This window comes from Ptiloglossa arizonensis, chromosome 2 (genome assembly GCF_051014685.1).
Source record: "Ptiloglossa arizonensis isolate GNS036 chromosome 2, iyPtiAriz1_principal, whole genome shotgun sequence".
In the NCBI taxonomy this organism is placed as follows: domain Eukaryota; kingdom Metazoa; phylum Arthropoda; class Insecta; order Hymenoptera; family Colletidae; genus Ptiloglossa; species Ptiloglossa arizonensis.
The window spans coordinates 31175345-31192288 of record NC_135049.1 but is presented as its reverse complement, the minus strand read 5'-3'; the positions used below and the strand labels follow the sequence as shown (position 1 = coordinate 31192288).

The following is a 16944-nucleotide window of genomic DNA, read 5'->3' as shown; positions in this document are numbered from 1 at the left end:
AAGCTAGCTACCAACTTATAATAAATACCAACCTCTTTTCCATACCTAAAAAAATAACCTTTACTAATGGATGAAATAATTGTTTATCGTTAATTTAACAAAAAATTGATATTTCGCATCTCAGTGCACGTCTTCTATTAAACCTTTAAATGTAAACATTTCATGAGTATAATAGAAACGTAATATTACTGCAAACAACTCAGCATTTCTACATTATATCATCAACGAATAAAAAGTCGATAACGGATTCATACACTATATGCATACGTTCGTACATACCTTGATCACGGATTCGTACCGTGTGAGGGGAAAGTCACTAGTCCTGGCTATCCTTCTCCTTCACTCCGTAGCATGGTGCACACGTAAGTACAGTGCATGACGACTGCGCAGTCTTATGTTATTGCAATGCAACATTTCAAAATGTTAAAAGTTCAATTTTACATGATATAAAATTAAGACCGTTAATACTATGACAATGAATGTCAGAACATTTGTTATCGCGAAAACTGCAAATGTCGCATTGTCATGATGGTCTGATCACAGATGTATTAAATTTTGTTTTACATGAAATCAAACCTTAACCTGTATCTGACATATCTCGCTCCTTGGCGCGCAAGCTAAAATGCATGCAATGAAGGAGGAGAATACGGTTGACTACCGTATTCCCCTCAAACCGGACGACTAGTTTCGCTGAGTGTACTACCAATCTATGCGTATTTAGCTGTGTTACGTTACTACTGTATGGCCTCGTAGCAAACGCGATGTGATAATTTGATCGAAATTGACATGTGTCCTTGCAAGTTGAGTCGTTTTCGTTGAGGATTGATTGCAAGTTACTTGTGTAGTTAGATGCCGGCAAGACGACTAAATGCGTCCTTACTTAGATTAAAAGGTTATTAATGTCTTTGTCTAACTACTAGTGTTTTTGTAGGTTATTATTCTTTCTGTTTGAATAGAAGAAAATTTAGCATTTAATGAAATATGTTGATAAATCAAGATCCACAGTGGAGTGGTGTCGTAGCGTCTGAAATTCAGATGTTTCCAGATCTTGAACTCATCGATGGTATGGCGTATTTCTTTTTAAAATAAAATATTTCATTTTTTCCACTCATTATTCTGCGCGTATTCCTTTTCCACAATTGAATTTTATAAAGAATGTTTGGAATGATACTTTCTCGGTTATATTTTGATTAAGCACAGAGTGCAGAAGTTTGAAACTATTAGAATTAAAGTGACGTATGCAATAATTTATTTTGTATTATATTTATTTATATACTTCAAATATAATGATATTTCTTCGAGCGCATAATTATAATACCAGTCATTGTATACCCCCCATTATTGTCTTAATTATAGTACAAAATACGATTATATTTTTTGTAGTTATTGCCCTTTTCTTTTTCCAAAAGTATTATAGATTATTGAAAGCTTTACTTCAGATATGTTATGAAAAGATGAATATTTGCTATTTTATCCAGTTTTCTTTCGTCTTCTGTTTTTTTTTTTTTTTTTTATATTAGTCAAGAATAAAATTTTAAGTATATTTGAATATTATAACTCAAATTTAAAAAATACATTTTTTCACAGATGGTGACTGTTCGCCTCTTTCGGATGATTTATTTCAGACATTAAGTTCTGAATTAGGTATGCCGCTTTTCTTAGATAGTGAAGTACCTTCAGAGACAAACAATGACTTTAATAACCAAATTACAAAAGATGTTTCTTTAGGAGAATCTGCAACTAGTTTCGAAGATTTTGCTATAAATGTTTTGCAACAGAATTCAGGTACAAGGTCAATGTACTATTTGGTTTTAATAAGTATATATTTAATTATGAAATTATAAACATACGAAATTTATATCATTTGCAGTGACAGATTTAGATGCAACTAATGATGTAAATCTAGAAATTAAGTTGGAACCTTCAAGTCCTTACGTACAACTGCCTTTATCTCCAGCATCAAGTCATTCAGAATCTAGTAGATCTGAATCGCAAGTGGAAATAGACTCTGTTGCTCCATTGTGCGATTTTAAGGTAAGATTGATGTGCCTATACTGATCAATTATTGTTAGTCTATCATCTAAATGTTTCATATGTTGATTTATTTTAGTCAACTCTAGAAACGCCACCAATTTCACCGCCACAAAATGTTTCCCCACCTGTATCTCCTGAACCAATTTTGAATGCAGCTATTGCAAAACAAATAAGGCTTATGCCTCTTAAGTCTCAAGATGAAAAGCATACAAAATTTATTCTTTCTAAAGGAAATTCAGCTAAGCGTGTTCGAGTTCAACCAAAGGATAATGTACAACTGACGACTGATGGTAAAGCAATAATATCTTTTATTCAACTTTTTGTTTATTTTTAAGTTATACAAAATGAATTTATGTATTTCATATTTCCCAGAACAGCCTCAGAATGCTATATTTTTGAGCGCACAAAATTTTGTTGCACTTACCCAAAAGGTTAAACAGAATTACACATCATATCCTTTCACGGCTCATTTATTGCCAACCAATGGGAATGTTAAAAATCAAACATCAGTTCAGTTTTCACCACTGCAGATAAAGGCAGAAGCAAGCACAGTTCAAATACCACAGGAGAATTGTGTAAAACTTGTGGATAATACCACCCCTGATGTGTGTATATCAGGAAGGGAACCAACAGTTAGTGTTGCTGACACATCCTTAATACTTAAAAATGGAACAACTGGATGCACTTCTATAGTTGTAAAAAATGACTCATCCGGTTGTAGACCAATAGTAATTAAGACAGAAAACTCAAATTATACTCCGATTGTTATAAAAAATGAGACTCAAGACATAGTTAATTTTTCCGGACGACAAGAATGCGAAATAAAAGCATTGAAAAGACAGCAAAGAATGATTAAAAATAGAGAATCAGCTTGTCTTTCGCGGAAAAAAAAAAAGGAATATGTATCTTCGTTGGAAAAACAAATATGTGAATTGCAGCATGAAAACAAACATTTAAAAATGGTGAGGATTGCGATAAAATTAGATATTCATTGGTGCACTAAGTTAATCATCTTAGGATAAATGATTGTAATTAAATTGCGCTTGTATCAGGAAAATACAAACTTAAAACAGAAACTCTCGGCATTAGAAGATACAATGGGTACTGGTAACAAACTTAGGGGTATGAATCTCAATGCAAATAAGAAGAATGTTGCTATACTTTTGGGAATGATTTTTATGGTTTCCTTAAATGTCAATAGTTTTAGGTAAGTTTTCAATAACGTTTATGATTTTATTATCAAAATAATTAAATATTTCTTGCCCGTGATATGGAGTTCGATTGATTTAATAGAATATCTATCAAAAATAAAAGTTTCTCTGTTACAGTGGTATACTTTTGCAAAGTAATCGATTAAATATGTTACCCGCTGACGTCCCTGTCAGCTCACAGTATGTCAGACATGGTAGAAAGTTACTTTGGACACCTAAGGATCAAATTTCGGAAGAAGACGAGGAGAATATTCGTAAAAATACATCGATTCCTCAGCCAATGTGTCCAATGCACATCAATCAAAGTGAATCGATTCGTTTAGATTACGAATTGAGACGATGGATCGGTGGAGAATCTGATCAATATAATTGGACTACATCGAAAAAGGCAAAGTCGGATGCAAAGCTTCTGGGAGAAGTATTATCATTGCCACTTGCAATGCAAAGAAAATCTAAAGATAAACATAAACTAAAGATAAATTTATCTCGAAGAAGTAAATCCGAAATACATCGAAAAACGACGGACTCAACAATATCGAACGCGGTGGAAGTTTTTTCACCAACACTGAAAGAGCATGCTTCTTTATTTGAAGCATTAGGCAGAAGAGATGATACGTTTTATGTCGTTTGGTTCAGCGGAGAACATTTACTTTTACCGGCTTCAAGTAAAAACAGTACAGGTAGACCAAGAATGTCATTGGTTCTTCCTGCCTTACCTATGAACGGTAAGACTGTAACGCTTTATTTATATTTAGTACAAAACACAAATAGAAATGTTCACGTCATAGAATTAATATCTTTTACAGAAACATTTTCAACACCTGCAAATCACATAACTATGATGCAAATAGACTGTGAAGTTACTAATACACAATTGTTGCATTTACAACAATCAGTCATTCCTAATCATTTGAAAAGTAATAATAGGTCTGGAAGTCATACGCGTGAAACTCATGGGGCCAGTGACGTATCGGATGCAGTAACAGCTAATATGACTAAGAATTATAAACCGTATTTCATTAAAGAATCTGATCACAAAATCTTACATGAAAGGAACTTAAAAGATATTTATGTAGATAAAAATACTGGAAGTTATAATAAGACAACCGCTTATATATTAAAACAGAAATTTGTTTCCGAATTTGATTTGGAAGAGGTAAAAACTGAAATGTTAAGAGACTTGAGGAAAACAGAATCACGTACAAGATCTGTGACATCCCAGAAGGCACAAAAGTAGAAGTGTCTATTGCATTTGATCAGTGTTTATCGTTTTATAAAGTATAATGTATAACAGTATGATTATAGTAGCATAAGATACAATGCGCACGCGCCGCACATACAGATAAATTAGTAAGATGTATACAAATAATAGTGTCTTTATTATGTAAATGAATCACGATGCACAATGAATGGATTGAATACAAAGTAAGTAAAACTCGTTTGGAAAGTTTGAGGTAAAAACCTATATATTACACAAATTTGCATTAAGTGTAATATCATATACGAAAGGTATTAGACCCTACGTATCAGAAAAATTTGAATGTAAGTATACTTGAGCATAATGAAAGGTTTAGATATACATTTAAAATTACATGCAACCTATATCTGTTAAAAGAACACTAATAAAAATATGTAAGTACACATTCATGATATTTGAAAGTAGACATCTTCGTATATAACGTATTTGTATTTATTACAGAAAAAGATTTTAAGTAAAAACGAATTTTAGAATGAATTTTTTTATTATAATAAGAATTGATGTAATACAAAATTGATAATAAAGAAAATATGAATGTATTTATTTTAAATTGGGCGTAGAACCACCAAGGTATGATCTTAAATCCATTATTGTGGATCGTATTAGTTTAGCTTTTATAAATGATTTTCCGAGTCTCAAATGAGCTGCGTATCGATGACAACCACCGAAGGAATAATAATAATCGCCACCTATAATGAAAAATAGTATAATTACATACTAATATAAAATAATGCAATTTACTTATATATATTTTTAATATAAATAAAAAATTATCGAAAATGTAATATGCTACCTTCGCTACCCTTGATCCACAGAACATCGATAGGTGGTACAAGTGATTCTGTCTCAGGATTCATCAGTGTGCTCATTAAACTTTGAACCTTCTTATCGTCAACAATTGGAGGAATAGGTCTGATAAGTACGTTCATTGGAACATCGTAAATCTCGGCATTTATATCGGATTGAATGCTAGTGGGACTCTTATTACTCATCTTAGAATCTGGACATATAAAATAAAATCAGAAAACAATGAGAAATCATGCTGTCTATTTAAAATGTAAGACGACACTACACTTTTCTATGAACTATGCTTACATAAATATTTTTGCAATGACACCGAATATGTTACAAACTGCTTTATTCTAAGTGAAATCATGAATAATACAAAAATTCACAAAATCCTTGAACAGGTAGACGCGTTTTAAAAATTAAACAAAATAATATTTATAGTCGCTCAATAAGTATTTTTTATATTATTTCGAGCCGTGTTGTATCTATTAATTCGTAATTTTTATAAAATACTCTTAATAAAGCATATAGAAAGTACTACGCACGATATAAATACTCGCGATGAATCATCCGGAAAACACGATGAATGATTTACCTTCACGATTTGTCGAGACATCAAGAGAGGGGATAACGTATTAAAGTGGGGATGAAAATTATTATAGGAAAGTTATAGACTGAAAATACCTCCTACAAATTTTTTAGCATTTTGTGAATTTCCGTGCTGCAGAATCAAGTAACATAAGGTGTAAATGAAGAACAAAATTAAGTAACCATTTGTCTACAAATAAAAAGCTATAGTTGGAAAGATATCATTAAACATTTTAAAAAAATAATATTACTCTTTATATACTGGTTGATCAGCTAAAAACGAAATTATGTGTTCTGCTAATTTTTTATATGCATTGGTACCAATACTATTTGGAGCAGAGAGTACAATTGGTTTACCAACATCACAACTTCCTGCAATATCTTCGGATAAGGGCATTGTTTGTAAGACTTGTATACCTAAAAAGAGATACAAAGAGCTACAAATCTACCTTAGTATGTATACATGTTTATAAAATTAATACCAAGTTCTTCGGCCATCATTGTCACTCCACTCTTGTAAAGAGATATTTCATTATTGCACTTAGGGCATATAACACTACTCATGTTTTCTACAATTCCAGCAATTGGAATATTCAATTGTTTAAACATGTTTGCTCCTCTTCTAGTTACTTCCAATGCAGCTTTTTGAGGTGTAGTTACCAATAATGCACCAGTAACTGGAAGATTCTGAATTATAGAAAGATGTGTATCTCCCGTTCCAGGTGGAGTATCTATGATGAGATAATCCAAAGGACCCCATGCTACTTGGTATAATAATTTGTCAATTGCGCTCATTACCATTAATCCCCTCCAAATTATGGGAGACTTATCATCGATTAAAAAGCCCATAGACATGCTATGTATGAAAAAAAATTTTATGATCCTAGAAAAATAATTAAAATTATATACAAAACATGGAATTATATCCTTACCATTTTACTCCATAATTTACAAGTGGTTCTATAAGATTTGCATCGTTGATTACAGGGGATTGATGTAAATTCATCATTAGAGGTATGGATGGTCCAAATATATCAGCATCAAGTAAACCGACAGACTTTTTTGGCTCAAGAATTTTTAAAGCAATTGATAAATTTACAGCGGTTGTAGATTTTCCGACACCTCCCTTTCCAGATGCAACAACAAAGATTTGCTTGACACCTTTCAATGGCTTCTGTTTTGGAAGACCACGCGCCATTATTTCTTTTCGTTTCATTTCGATTTCCTGTTGTCTCCGTTCATCGAGAGGAACCGAACGACTCTAAAACGGAACAAATAACAATATCGGTAATTGCAAACAAATATTCAATAAATGTGTTTCACCGGAAGTGTCAATGTCCACGTGGAGTTACGTTACCACTTATGTGGTAGTACATATCGACAATTTCCACGTGCGTTTGAACAGATCAAACACATTACGACTTGTCGAATATGCTGGAAAATATCGTAAATGACATAAAAGGTCTACATACTAATAAAAGCGATCGGTAATTATTCGCTTTGCTATGATCAGGTCGAAAACGTGTGAGAATTTTACTAGAGGCGAATACAAACGATAACATCTTCGACAGCGGTGTACGTAGAACTGCTTGATGAAACTGGCAATACACTTCTAACCTGACATTTCTAATCACATAACCGTTGATTTGTTTTCTTCCGTGTGTCCGAAGGGCATGTTACATGATTTTAAAAAATTTTCTTGTAATATAATCTTTGGTTCAATACTTCATTCATGCGTACTTTGATAGTACGTTTTCATCAGTTTTGTTTGCACCCATTGAAAATTTTGATGTTGAAAGTAACTTGAATGTTTAACGCGAGGGCGGTGCAGTTTTTCATTGCTGTGAAGCACATATCAGTAATGTGGTGCATTTTATGTTTTTTTTTTAATGTAAATATGTGAATGTAAGTTCCCTTTTTGTTTTTGAGATATTTCAGATTTAATTTTGAATCTATATAACTTTCAGTGCTAGAGTTGGATAACAGTTTTATTCTTTGTGAGCTTCCTTCGTTACAGATGTATTATCGTTGTGCTATAGTTAACCTAGATTTTCAATTGTAACACATATCGACTTTCGTGCTTTGAATAAATCATATTATTCGAAACGTTTATCAAAGTTTTGTTTTGTTAAAACGTCGTGTCTTTAAATGTTTCGGTCAATATATAGTTATTCAGCAAGTTTTCTTGCATAAGTCGAAACAAGATTCATAATATGAAAAAACACACGTAATCATTTGGATTAATCGACACGATTCTGAATTTGATCGATAGACGGACTATTATTCAATATCTTCCACATATTAAATAATGAAAAATCCGTATATTGTGAGCAAACTAATTTAATGAAGAAAATCGGTAATTAAAATTCAGTGTATTGTGTTATTGTACTATCTATGTAACTTGACAAAATTATAATGTTTCTGTGTGTGTGCATTGATTCTTAAATATGTATTTCTCGCGGACAAGCGCACGTGTCTATAAAAATGTATGTATTTCTTGTTGTTATGACATTTCACAAACCAACGGATATTATAAACTTCAATTTCTTGTATGCATTGAATGAAATAAGATGTACATTAAATTTTGCATTTATATAGGCAAAACGTATCATATTAACGAGTCAAGGTGCACAGAATATGGGCCTAAACGCAGCTGTACAAGCTTTAAAGTAAGTTAAAAAGGAAATAACTTTTTAAATTAAAATAAAAATGTAATGTCCATTCGAAATTCATTTGATTTACATATTTATTAGAAAAGCCGAGCCATTAAAGGATAAAGTTCAACGTTGCAAAGACCTTTTAAATGATAGCGATGCATGGGTATGTCAACAACAATTACAGAAAATATATCAACAAGTTCTTATATTGGATTTGGAATATGCACTGGATAGAAAGGTTGAGCAAGAGCTTTGGAACCTTGGATTTAAAAATTACATAGCAACTTTGCAATCACAAGCGAAAGACAGAAAGAATCCGAAGCGGGGAGAATCTCAGGCTTTGCTTAGTTGGTGCTTGGAAGCAGCAAGTGGTTTCTATTTGACTTTGCTACAGGAAATTTGTACCGCATTTGATTTAGATTTACCATTCAGGAGGTAACTAGTTCAAATATATTACCAAATATTTTCTTTCTTTTCTAAATATTGAATTAAACGTGGGTATGTAATTTGATGAGGTAGAAAATTTGATATAAGATGTATTTTCTAGAAAAGGCTACATTTATGGGTGTACACCGCCATGGAAAGCCGTTGAAAAATTATCAGTGCCTCATAAATCATCGTGTTTCTACGCGTGCCAGTATTGCCTTGTGCATTTAGGGGATATCGCTCGTTACAGAAACGAAAGTAAACAAGCAGAGCTGTTCTACAGGCACGCTGTATCATTATCACCGTCCAGTGGACAACCGTACAATCAATTAGCCCTTCTCGAAGCATCGCGTGGCAACAAGTTAGGAACAGTGTTTCACTATACACGATCTGTTGCTGTGAAACATCCTTTCCCTGTGGCTACAACGAATTTGGCGAAAACGTTATCTTCCGCCTTAAACGATACGTCGTTAAATATCGATGGAAAAACTAAATTAACTTCTCAAGAGTACATAGCAGTTTTCTTAAAGCTTCATGGTGTTATTCATAATTTTGGAGACTTAAAGGTTGCGTTTACATATGCGAAATTGTTGACAGAAACATTGACAGCTTTGGTCGCGACGGAAAGTTTTAGCTCCTGGATGCTCGTACAAATGTTTGTAATTAATTTGTATGCCTTGGAACATACGACGAGTGTTGTCGTGGGTAGTACTGAATCGTTGAGAAATGAACAATTTACGTTTGATGAAAAAATTGCTCGAGATTGCATTTTAGATCTTATAGCGGGCAGTTTATCCGCTTTATTATTACCTGTCTATACGATAAAGAATTCTATTGTCGAGTATTTCGCTTTGCCTTCTATAAAACTGTGCCTTGATTGGATCCACACGAAGCCCACAGTTTTGGAGGAAGTAGCTTTTACATCGAGACTTCAAATCTGGCCCAGTCTTTGCGTCTTGTTAAACGCCTTACAGAATTGTGTGGTCGATTTCGCTTATGATCAGTATGTTAAAGTACCACTGCCAGAGGATCGTGATTTACAAGGTTTCTTACCATTGGAGAAAAGTTTTGAGTGTCTGAAATTTACAAGTACTGATTTGGAAGGTGATATCGAAGCTCACAATAAATTACGTGCGTTCCGTATTCTTCGTTTAGGTCATTGTTTAGCCCAATATAGAATCAATGGTTCTGCATTAATCGCTATTACATTGGGAGAGGAAAAAGGTGATAACAGATTTAGTTCTATGAGCGAAGGAAGTGGACCGAGTAATGAATTGATGAAAGAACTAGAAGAACTTAGTTTAAACAAAGAAAGACAGTCAGCCGTCTCGGCTAGTCCTGTATTTTCGGAGTCTGCCAGTAGTAAAGGTTCCACAGACGTCGATATGTTGGAAACTACTTTAGATAAAAGAATAGGTATATTGAAGCCTCAGGGTTCATTGGAGCGAAGTAAGGATTCTAATACAGAATGTAACAATTTTGAAAGCAACACACTACCTATAACCAGAAAACCAAGACAGAATATAGCGATGCAAGCTATTATGCGACGTGCTGAAACTGAACAAAAGCAAGTCACATTCAAAAATGTGTCTCCACTAGTCGTGGAAGAAGAAAATGAGAAAAAGACTAAAGCTAGTTTGGCGTCACCTGCAAAAAGTATACCTGCCGGAAATAAAAATATACCAGTTGTTGGAGAAGCATCGAAACAAAGCAATGTTCCTAATGCGTCTACGAGTTCATTAGTTACCGTACAAAATCGGTTACCGTTAATGCCTTTTGCTATGACTACTGTACAAAGTCAGATTGTTTCTGCTCAAAACCAAACCAAAGCAGCGAAATTACAGCATACTGTTTCACAACCAACACAGATTAACCACCTTTCTACAAAAGAACAACAAACTGCTGGACTGCTAACTCCGATATCAGGTATATCTCAATGCGTGGGAACTATTTGTTACCAAAGTCCATCGTTTAATGTACAAAATCCACAATTTACAAAAAGTTACATGACAAACCATGTAGGAAATATGTCGAGCTATCCGATTCAAGGACATTTTACTAATTCACCGCAACAATCGATGTCGCAAAATATAAATTTGCAACATACATCGAATCAAAACAGACCTTTGCATCAAAGAATGCAAATTCACAGTATACCCCAGAATTCATTATTACATCAAAATGTTGGACTTCCATCTTCTTCCCAGCAAAATGTCTTGCAGAATGCTTCGCAGAACATTAGTTCTCAGCAAGCTGGAAATCTTAGTCTGCAGCAGAGTATAAATATGCAACAACAATGTCACAATTTAGACATTCAGCAGAATCACAATTTGGGTGTACAATCACAAAGTCTCACAAAGACCACTCTTAGACCGAGTACGATATCCTTACATAATCAAGTTAGTTTAACTAGTTCGGCGATCGCAAATGCTTCTACTTTGTCGACGTTAAATACATATCAAAAGAAGCTTCATCAAACCGCATCTATGGTGCCTCCAAACGTACCAAATGTACCGGGTAATACATTAAGCCCTACCACTACATCAAGCTTCCAGTTTAATTTTAACCAAAGTGACTTCAATCAAAATGCTTTTGGTCAAATATCTCAAAAACAATTATCGTCATCCATATACAATAAAAGTTCAGATGTCTTGGAATTTTCGTTTCCCAATCAGGTGGGCATATCGAAAAGTCCATCACAACCAGCGGATAATTATCCACTTTTTCATAATTACGAAACCACAAATTTCAATTTGTGGAAAGACACTCGACAGTCACAGCTTTCAGTACCTTGCTGGGGTTCGACTAGTGGAGGTTCACAATTACATAGTAAAGATACGTCCATCATAGAGAACTACCATAATTGGGAGGACTCCAGTAATTCCGGGAACATGATCTCACAAGTTCCATTGAGAACTTCTAATTACCAATCGGATTCGCAACATGCCAAACACTTTGCGGGTGGAAACAATTTCGAACATTCTAGATCTCTAGAAGTAAGTATTGCTGCATTTTGACATCTAACGTATCGCGTAAATAATACAAATACTGTTATATATTTGTCCATAGGTGGACTTGAAATCGACTCAATCGATCAGTACGGGAAACACCTATTCATTGTTCAGCAGTAACAATACATGGGGATCTAGTTCACCAGCTTGTAATTTGTCAAGTCAAGATCAGACAAAGACCCGACTCAGTCAACAATCTTTATGGTCTGGACCTGGTCCATCTCCTTTGGAACGGCTTCTGGAACAGCAAAAATCGTTACGCGAAGGAGGTACCTGAAGGAAAGCAATATAGATTGTGTCGAAGTATATTGGAAAGGGATCTATCCAATTTGTGGATTCAGCTAATCAAGGGGATTTAGCAAAACATACCACAATAAATATCATCGATTGTTCGACGAAAATGTTAAATTTGTTACAAAGCAACAGTTAGTGAGAGGTTTTGTAGCCGCTTAGAAATTCGTTTAAGTAAAACGAATAATACATACGTCCAAAGCGTTATGAAATACGCTCTAGAAATACATAGGTATTACTTACTTACGCTAATTATTACGCGCACGGTAGAAAATAAAGTTATTCTAATAGTGCGTGTGGCACGATCGATTTTTCAAAATAGCCCTTTTAAATCTATTAAAGCGTGTCTAATTGAAAATTTAGTTCGAATCATGTAGAAGAATCGAGGATTCAACGATAAAATAATTCATTGCCAAGGAACAAGTAGTATAGAGATGTATACACAGATCATATCGCTAAAGTTAGTAGCGTGTGTAATCTGTGTAAGTTTATATCGTGAAAGGTATACATATTTCCGTCAGTCGGTCGATTTGATACTTTGATTCTATGAATAAAATCGGAAAGGCACCTTTCTTTTGTTTTATTTTTGGACATGGACATATGTTGGTAAACGTACACATACATTCTATTCGTACATGTGTTGGTGCAATTTTAATCGTTAGTATACACTTTGTATCGTATTAACCAGCTTTACTGTTGCATATGTCTGTTTTCAACCACTGAATTTACAAGCATAATTGTTTATCAATTTATTTTGTAACAATTATGTACAACTTTTGCTTATAGATAATGCAATACAAAAAAATACATGAAATGTCTGAAGTTCATATGCAAAATATCTACATTTTGCAATAAAAAAGAAAAGAATAGAACAGTTTTAAAAACCAATGTGTTAATGAACCCTCGGACTAATTGAATTAAACAAATTAAATAATAGTGTCTAACATTGCAAAACTGAGAAAGAATTCAATGTAACAAGTATTCACATAAACTTGAAATTAAAAGTTGCGTTCAATTATTTGCAAATACATGATGTTAAAAGTTAATTGAAAATTGTGTACTGATTCAATCATTCTAATTTCACACCAATTCATTTTTATCCTGTAAGTATGGTAGAATGAGATCAAGTACAATACACATATTACATAATATATTTATACAATATAAACAAACAAGTAACTAATATTTATTCTATGAACTTCATATTTTTTTTGGATTTGTAAGATTTTATTTTGATACCGTGCAACTGCACTCTCTTATAGTTAATGAATACTCAAGTAGTTTGGTCTTTATTACATGAGCTGTAATGTGTATATGGATGTTATGGGTGAAAATGGAATCCTCCATTTTACTTAAGGTACATGAGGTTATCTGTTCCAAGTACAGAGCAATCATTAAATACTAATTGGTGTTTAGTAACTTACTATGGATAAATATGAATTATTGATCGTCAGGTCTGTTGCAATGCTAATAATATCACCGTTTCATGACAGTGTGCATTGATTGTCTTTATCATAGTGATAAAGCATAGGAAAGCTGCACACCTACTTTCAATTGTCTGTTGCTGAGAATTTTATTGTTAAAGAAATATAACCCCATTCTATTTACTGGGAAAACAAAGTCATAGTTGTATGGCAAGGTACTACTGCCAATTATGCACTCCTTGGAAAAGACATTGTCATGTTGTATCACCTAAAATCAGGATATTTTACAGCCAAATATTAAATTTAAATTAAGAAATTAATAAGGTATATAGTAATTTTAATACTTGGAAAAAGTTATCCTTGTGATGTTTTTTGATCTCGAAAATGAGATCTGAATTTACACATCCCAATAAAATATGAAGAAGAATAAAATATTCAATTTTCCCCACTTATGTTGATTATAAAAAATGTATACGTATCATCCTCTTTGTTCGCACAGGAGAATAACTTTCAACTATTTCAAACTTTTTTTGAGTAAAAATATTTGTAGTATTTTTCTGACACTTTTCTTGTGACAACTATGAAATATAAAAAGTGTATGACAAAATAACATATAGCATTTTATATAACTTTACTTATTGATATAATAATTATATTGTTTTAATATAAAAAGAGAAATGTATCTACGTTCGAATAAAAAATTAAGTATAAACTTCTAACAATATGTAAGGAGGAGGCCTCGAAGGAAAACGTGGAACTTCAAAAATTCAAACAAGAGACCACGATTTCTTTAAGATGTTTATTTGACAAAGGTATGTCGCTAACTGCTCGTTACTGTTTGGCAGACGCAGCGGGCAAGCGATACACTGTTTTTTCTCTTTTCTTAACAATACGGCCCTAGACTCATACGGAAATATTCAAATTTTAACGTGTTTTTACTTACAAATATCTAGCTACTTTTAAGTATATAAAGAATACAATAATTCGATTAAAAATTTTTCCATTAATAAAATGCAAACTATTTCATTTTTGTATAAAACTTGTATATGCCTGTGATAAAGGCTTTATAAACATTTACATATGCTACAACTGCGTAACAAAATTTCTGATTTTAATAAAATTGCATTTATATAACAAGGACACATATGCTGATATTTATATTTTCGCAAGAGATGCATATGTAATATCTAGTTGCGCATTGTAAAATTAAGGAACGAGATATTTTCTTATTGAGAATGTCCTATAAATATATAGGACATTCAACTTTTCGATAATATTGTATCTTTTCTATAGACAGAAACAATATAAACGTATTTAACCGGTAATACATTTTATACTGTAAATAAATATACTAAACAAGTACGTAAATAATTGAGTTAAGATATGGTATAACTATATTATAAAAAAAAGTAACTTTAAATTTAAATAATTTTATTTTTAATCCATTTTTTTATAAAATCGTAATTGAGCGATAAAAAAAGAATAAAAATGATAACTTATATTTTAACAATTTACAATAATACTTCAATTTTGTCCATTATTTCAAATTGCAAAGAACTTTTCTTTTATAGGTATTCCTAAAGATCAAATATGTTAAACTTTGTATTGTTAAAATATTTTAGATTTAAATATACCTCATGTGCATTATCACTAGGGGAAGTCTATGAATCCGCCATAAAGAATGCCTCTCACGTTTGTCAAGGTCATTGTAGGTACTATTCCATATAAATGGAACTTCGTTTAATCGACGTCATAGTATATGGTGTAGTAAACAAAATGGCGGGTTTAGGGAAATGTGTACTTTTTCTCAAAACGTAAAACAATCTTTTATTATACTATATATCTATATTTGAAAGAAACGTTTTGTTAGTGTTGTATAGAAGATTCTAATATAGATAGTATGGATAGAAAAAATTAATTACATGTTTATATTGGTGAAATAATTCTACTTTTATTCATTGTTATACCGTTTATAAAGAAAACTTATCGTTTAACTACAGCGAAGGTTTTGTGTTGCACAGTTTGTCCAATAATTAGTTACTTAGAACAGTTTTTCATTTTGTTACATTGTTTTTATTAATATAAAGAAGTGAATTTTTATTATTGCAGAAGCTACTCATTGAGTTATTTTGAGAAATCGCTGAGGCATTTATCAATAAATTCGATAGACAATCCACTTTTTTGGAAACCGAGGAAACCACAAAATCCATTTTTATTGTTCATAGAAACTATCAAACCAAAGATGAGAATAGAAAACCCTAAAATAAGTTCTAAAGAGATTATAAAGCACGCATCTGAGAAATGGGCAGTTCTTAGTTATAATGAGAAAGAAAAGTTCCAAAAGCAATTTCAAATAAATTATGCAACGTATTGTAAAAAACGAGACGAATTTTATAATTCTTTAACTGCAGACCAAAAATCTCTATTAGATACCTTAAAACAAAAGAAAAAGATTATTTCGAAGAAGAAAATAGATGAAATGGTAAAGTTATTGAATTCTTTATTAATTAACATATTTACTTTTCATTTCTTAATTTAAATTTATGTAACAACAGAAAGAAGAAGCACTTGGAAAACCAAAAAGACCATTAAATGCATTTCATAAGTTTGCACGTGAAAACAGAGGGGAAAGTGATGAACGTTCTAATAAATGGGTATAATAAATTAATCTAACATTTATACAATTACTTTGTTTATCTATTAGAGACTAATAAGAGCAAAAATAAGGTTTCTGTTTATTCATTGTTTTACAATTTTTTGTTAGTAATAATGAAATTTTGATTGAATAGATTTATTTGTTAATTGCACTTTTTGTTTTGGTACATTGTATTAGAATACTTTTCTGCAAATGAAAAAAAAATGGTCATCCTTGGAGTTAGAAAAGAAGGAAAAATATATAGCTGAGGCAAAGGAGTCGATGATACAGTACAAAGATGCCTTGTTGGAGTGGGAAAAACAAATGATAAATTTGGGTCACATAAATATTGTAAGACGTACAACTTTGCAGTTATTGAATAAAGCAACGTAGATATGAAGCATTCTGTGTTAATTGTTTTCTAAACTTGTAAAAAAGTAGCATTCTAAGGGAATGCACAACTTTGTTAATATTACAGATTAAAAATATTGAATTGTTCATAAATTGTATTTAATAATCAATGAATTCAGATATATTTGTACTATGGAAATTGTAAGTGAATAATTTTGGATTAAAGGATCTACTCATATTTAATAGCAAAAGTGACATATGTTTATACT

At 32.2% G+C, this 16944-nt stretch overlaps 5 protein-coding genes across 16 annotated transcripts; 3 read left to right on the top strand and 2 right to left on the bottom strand.

The window, feature by feature from the left end:
* The first annotated feature begins 580 nt into the window (after positions 1–580).
* Positions 581–5042, top strand: Atf6 (bZIP_ATF6 domain-containing protein ATf6). Of its 3 annotated transcripts, none has more exons than XM_076326834.1 (9): positions 581–1063; positions 1588–1644; positions 1729–1785; positions 1871–2034; positions 2111–2324; positions 2407–2996; positions 3087–3241; positions 3363–3970; positions 4052–5042. In XM_076326834.1, the coding sequence occupies exons 1-9, from the start codon at positions 982–984 to the stop codon at positions 4480–4482; spliced, it is 2358 nt and encodes a 785-aa protein (XP_076182949.1). In that variant the 5' UTR covers positions 581–981; the 3' UTR covers positions 4483–5042. The 3 variants fall into 3 exon arrangements, with proteins under 3 accessions (XP_076182949.1, XP_076182948.1, XP_076182946.1); XM_076326833.1 differs by having other exon boundaries at positions 1717–1785; XM_076326831.1 differs by having other exon boundaries at positions 582–1063; positions 1588–1785.
* LOC143154835 (sulfiredoxin-1-like) lies at positions 4969–6100 on the bottom strand. Its single transcript, XM_076326844.1, has 3 exons — positions 5599–6100; positions 5297–5503; positions 4969–5192 (listed from the first exon to the last, which is right to left on the bottom strand). The coding sequence occupies exons 1-3, from the start codon at positions 5657–5659 to the stop codon at positions 5044–5046; spliced, it is 417 nt and encodes a 138-aa protein (XP_076182959.1). The 5' UTR covers positions 5660–6100; the 3' UTR covers positions 4969–5043.
* On the bottom strand, positions 5364–13080 carry LOC143154834 (iron-sulfur cluster transfer protein NUBPL-like). 8 transcript variants are annotated; one of them, XM_076326840.1, is made up of 5 exons: positions 9774–13080; positions 6813–7141; positions 6363–6736; positions 6132–6297; positions 5364–5503 (listed from the first exon to the last, which is right to left on the bottom strand). In XM_076326840.1, exons 2-5 carry the CDS (start codon positions 7094–7096, stop codon positions 5497–5499), a joined length of 831 nt encoding a protein of 276 aa, XP_076182955.1. In that variant the 5' UTR covers positions 7097–7141; positions 9774–13080; the 3' UTR covers positions 5364–5496. The 8 variants fall into 8 exon arrangements, with proteins under 8 accessions (XP_076182955.1, XP_076182956.1, XP_076182957.1 ...); XM_076326841.1 differs by having other exon boundaries at positions 12509–13080; XM_076326842.1 differs by having other exon boundaries at positions 12513–13080.
* On the top strand, positions 5961–12832 carry LOC143154832 (uncharacterized). Of its 3 annotated transcripts, none has more exons than XM_076326830.1 (6): positions 5961–6333; positions 6507–7455; positions 8479–8549; positions 8634–8972; positions 9085–11959; positions 12033–12832. In XM_076326830.1, exons 3-6 carry the CDS (start codon positions 8518–8520, stop codon positions 12249–12251), a joined length of 3465 nt encoding a protein of 1154 aa, XP_076182945.1. In that variant the 5' UTR covers positions 5961–6333; positions 6507–7455; positions 8479–8517; the 3' UTR covers positions 12252–12832. The 3 variants fall into 3 exon arrangements, with proteins under 3 accessions (XP_076182945.1, XP_076182944.1, XP_076182943.1); XM_076326829.1 differs by having other exon boundaries at positions 6507–7785; XM_076326828.1 differs by having other exon boundaries at positions 6507–8366.
* Positions 13081–15434: 2354 nt separating the features above from the next.
* Positions 15435–16926, top strand: Tfam (mitochondrial transcription factor A). Its single transcript, XM_076327381.1, has 4 exons — positions 15435–15503; positions 15799–16171; positions 16245–16343; positions 16523–16926. Exons 1-4 carry the CDS (start codon positions 15466–15468, stop codon positions 16715–16717), a joined length of 705 nt encoding a protein of 234 aa, XP_076183496.1. The 5' UTR covers positions 15435–15465; the 3' UTR covers positions 16718–16926.
* The last annotated feature ends 18 nt before the right edge of the window (positions 16927–16944 follow it).

What these genes read in the sequence shown, in the direction of transcription:
- Tfam (XM_076327381.1), top strand. Translation starts at nt 15,466, where the DNA reads ATGGCGGGTTTAGGGAAATGTGTACTTTTTCTCAAAAC. An exon ending in TGTGTACTTTTTCTCAAAAC is followed by an intron (nt 15,504 to 15,798) that starts GTAAAACAATCT and finishes TTATTATTGCAG; the next exon opens with AAGCTACTCATTGAGTTATT. An exon ending in ATGAACGTTCTAATAAATGG is followed by an intron (nt 16,344 to 16,522) that starts GTATAATAAATT and finishes ACATTGTATTAG; the next exon opens with AATACTTTTCTGCAAATGAA.
- LOC143154835 (XM_076326844.1), bottom strand. Translation starts at nt 5,659, where the DNA reads ATGATTTCACTTAGAATAAAGCAGTTTGTAACATATTCGGTGTCATTG. An exon ending in GTCATTGCAAAAATATTTAT is followed by an intron (nt 5,504 to 5,598) that starts GTAAGCATAGTT and finishes TTATATGTCCAG; the next exon opens with ATTCTAAGATGAGTAATAAG. An exon ending in GTGGATCAAGGGTAGCGAAG is followed by an intron (nt 5,193 to 5,296) that starts GTAGCATATTAC and finishes TTTTCATTATAG; the next exon opens with GTGGCGATTATTATTATTCC.
- Atf6 (XM_076326831.1), top strand. Translation starts at nt 982, where the DNA reads ATGTTGATAAATCAAGATCCACAGTGGAGTGGTGTCGTAGCGTCTGAA. An exon ending in AGATCTTGAACTCATCGATG is followed by an intron (nt 1,064 to 1,587) that starts GTATGGCGTATT and finishes ATTTTTTCACAG; the next exon opens with ATGGTGACTGTTCGCCTCTT. An exon ending in TTAAATGTCAATAGTTTTAG is followed by an intron (nt 3,242 to 3,362) that starts GTAAGTTTTCAA and finishes TCTCTGTTACAG; the next exon opens with TGGTATACTTTTGCAAAGTA.
- LOC143154832 (XM_076326828.1), top strand. Translation starts at nt 8,328, where the DNA reads ATGTATTTCTCGCGGACAAGCGCACGTGTCTATAAAAAT. An exon ending in GCGCACGTGTCTATAAAAAT is followed by an intron (nt 8,367 to 8,478) that starts GTATGTATTTCT and finishes GCATTTATATAG; the next exon opens with GCAAAACGTATCATATTAAC. An exon ending in TTAGATTTACCATTCAGGAG is followed by an intron (nt 8,973 to 9,084) that starts GTAACTAGTTCA and finishes TGTATTTTCTAG; the next exon opens with AAAAGGCTACATTTATGGGT.
- LOC143154834 (XM_076326835.1), bottom strand. Translation starts at nt 7,442, where the DNA reads ATGTTATCGTTTGTATTCGCCTCTAGTAAAATTCTCACACGTTTTCGA. An exon ending in GTAAATTATGGAGTAAAATG is followed by an intron (nt 6,737 to 6,812) that starts GTAAGGATATAA and finishes TTTCATACATAG; the next exon opens with CATGTCTATGGGCTTTTTAA. An exon ending in AATGATGGCCGAAGAACTTG is followed by an intron (nt 6,298 to 6,362) that starts GTATTAATTTTA and finishes ATCTCTTTTTAG; the next exon opens with GTATACAAGTCTTACAAACA.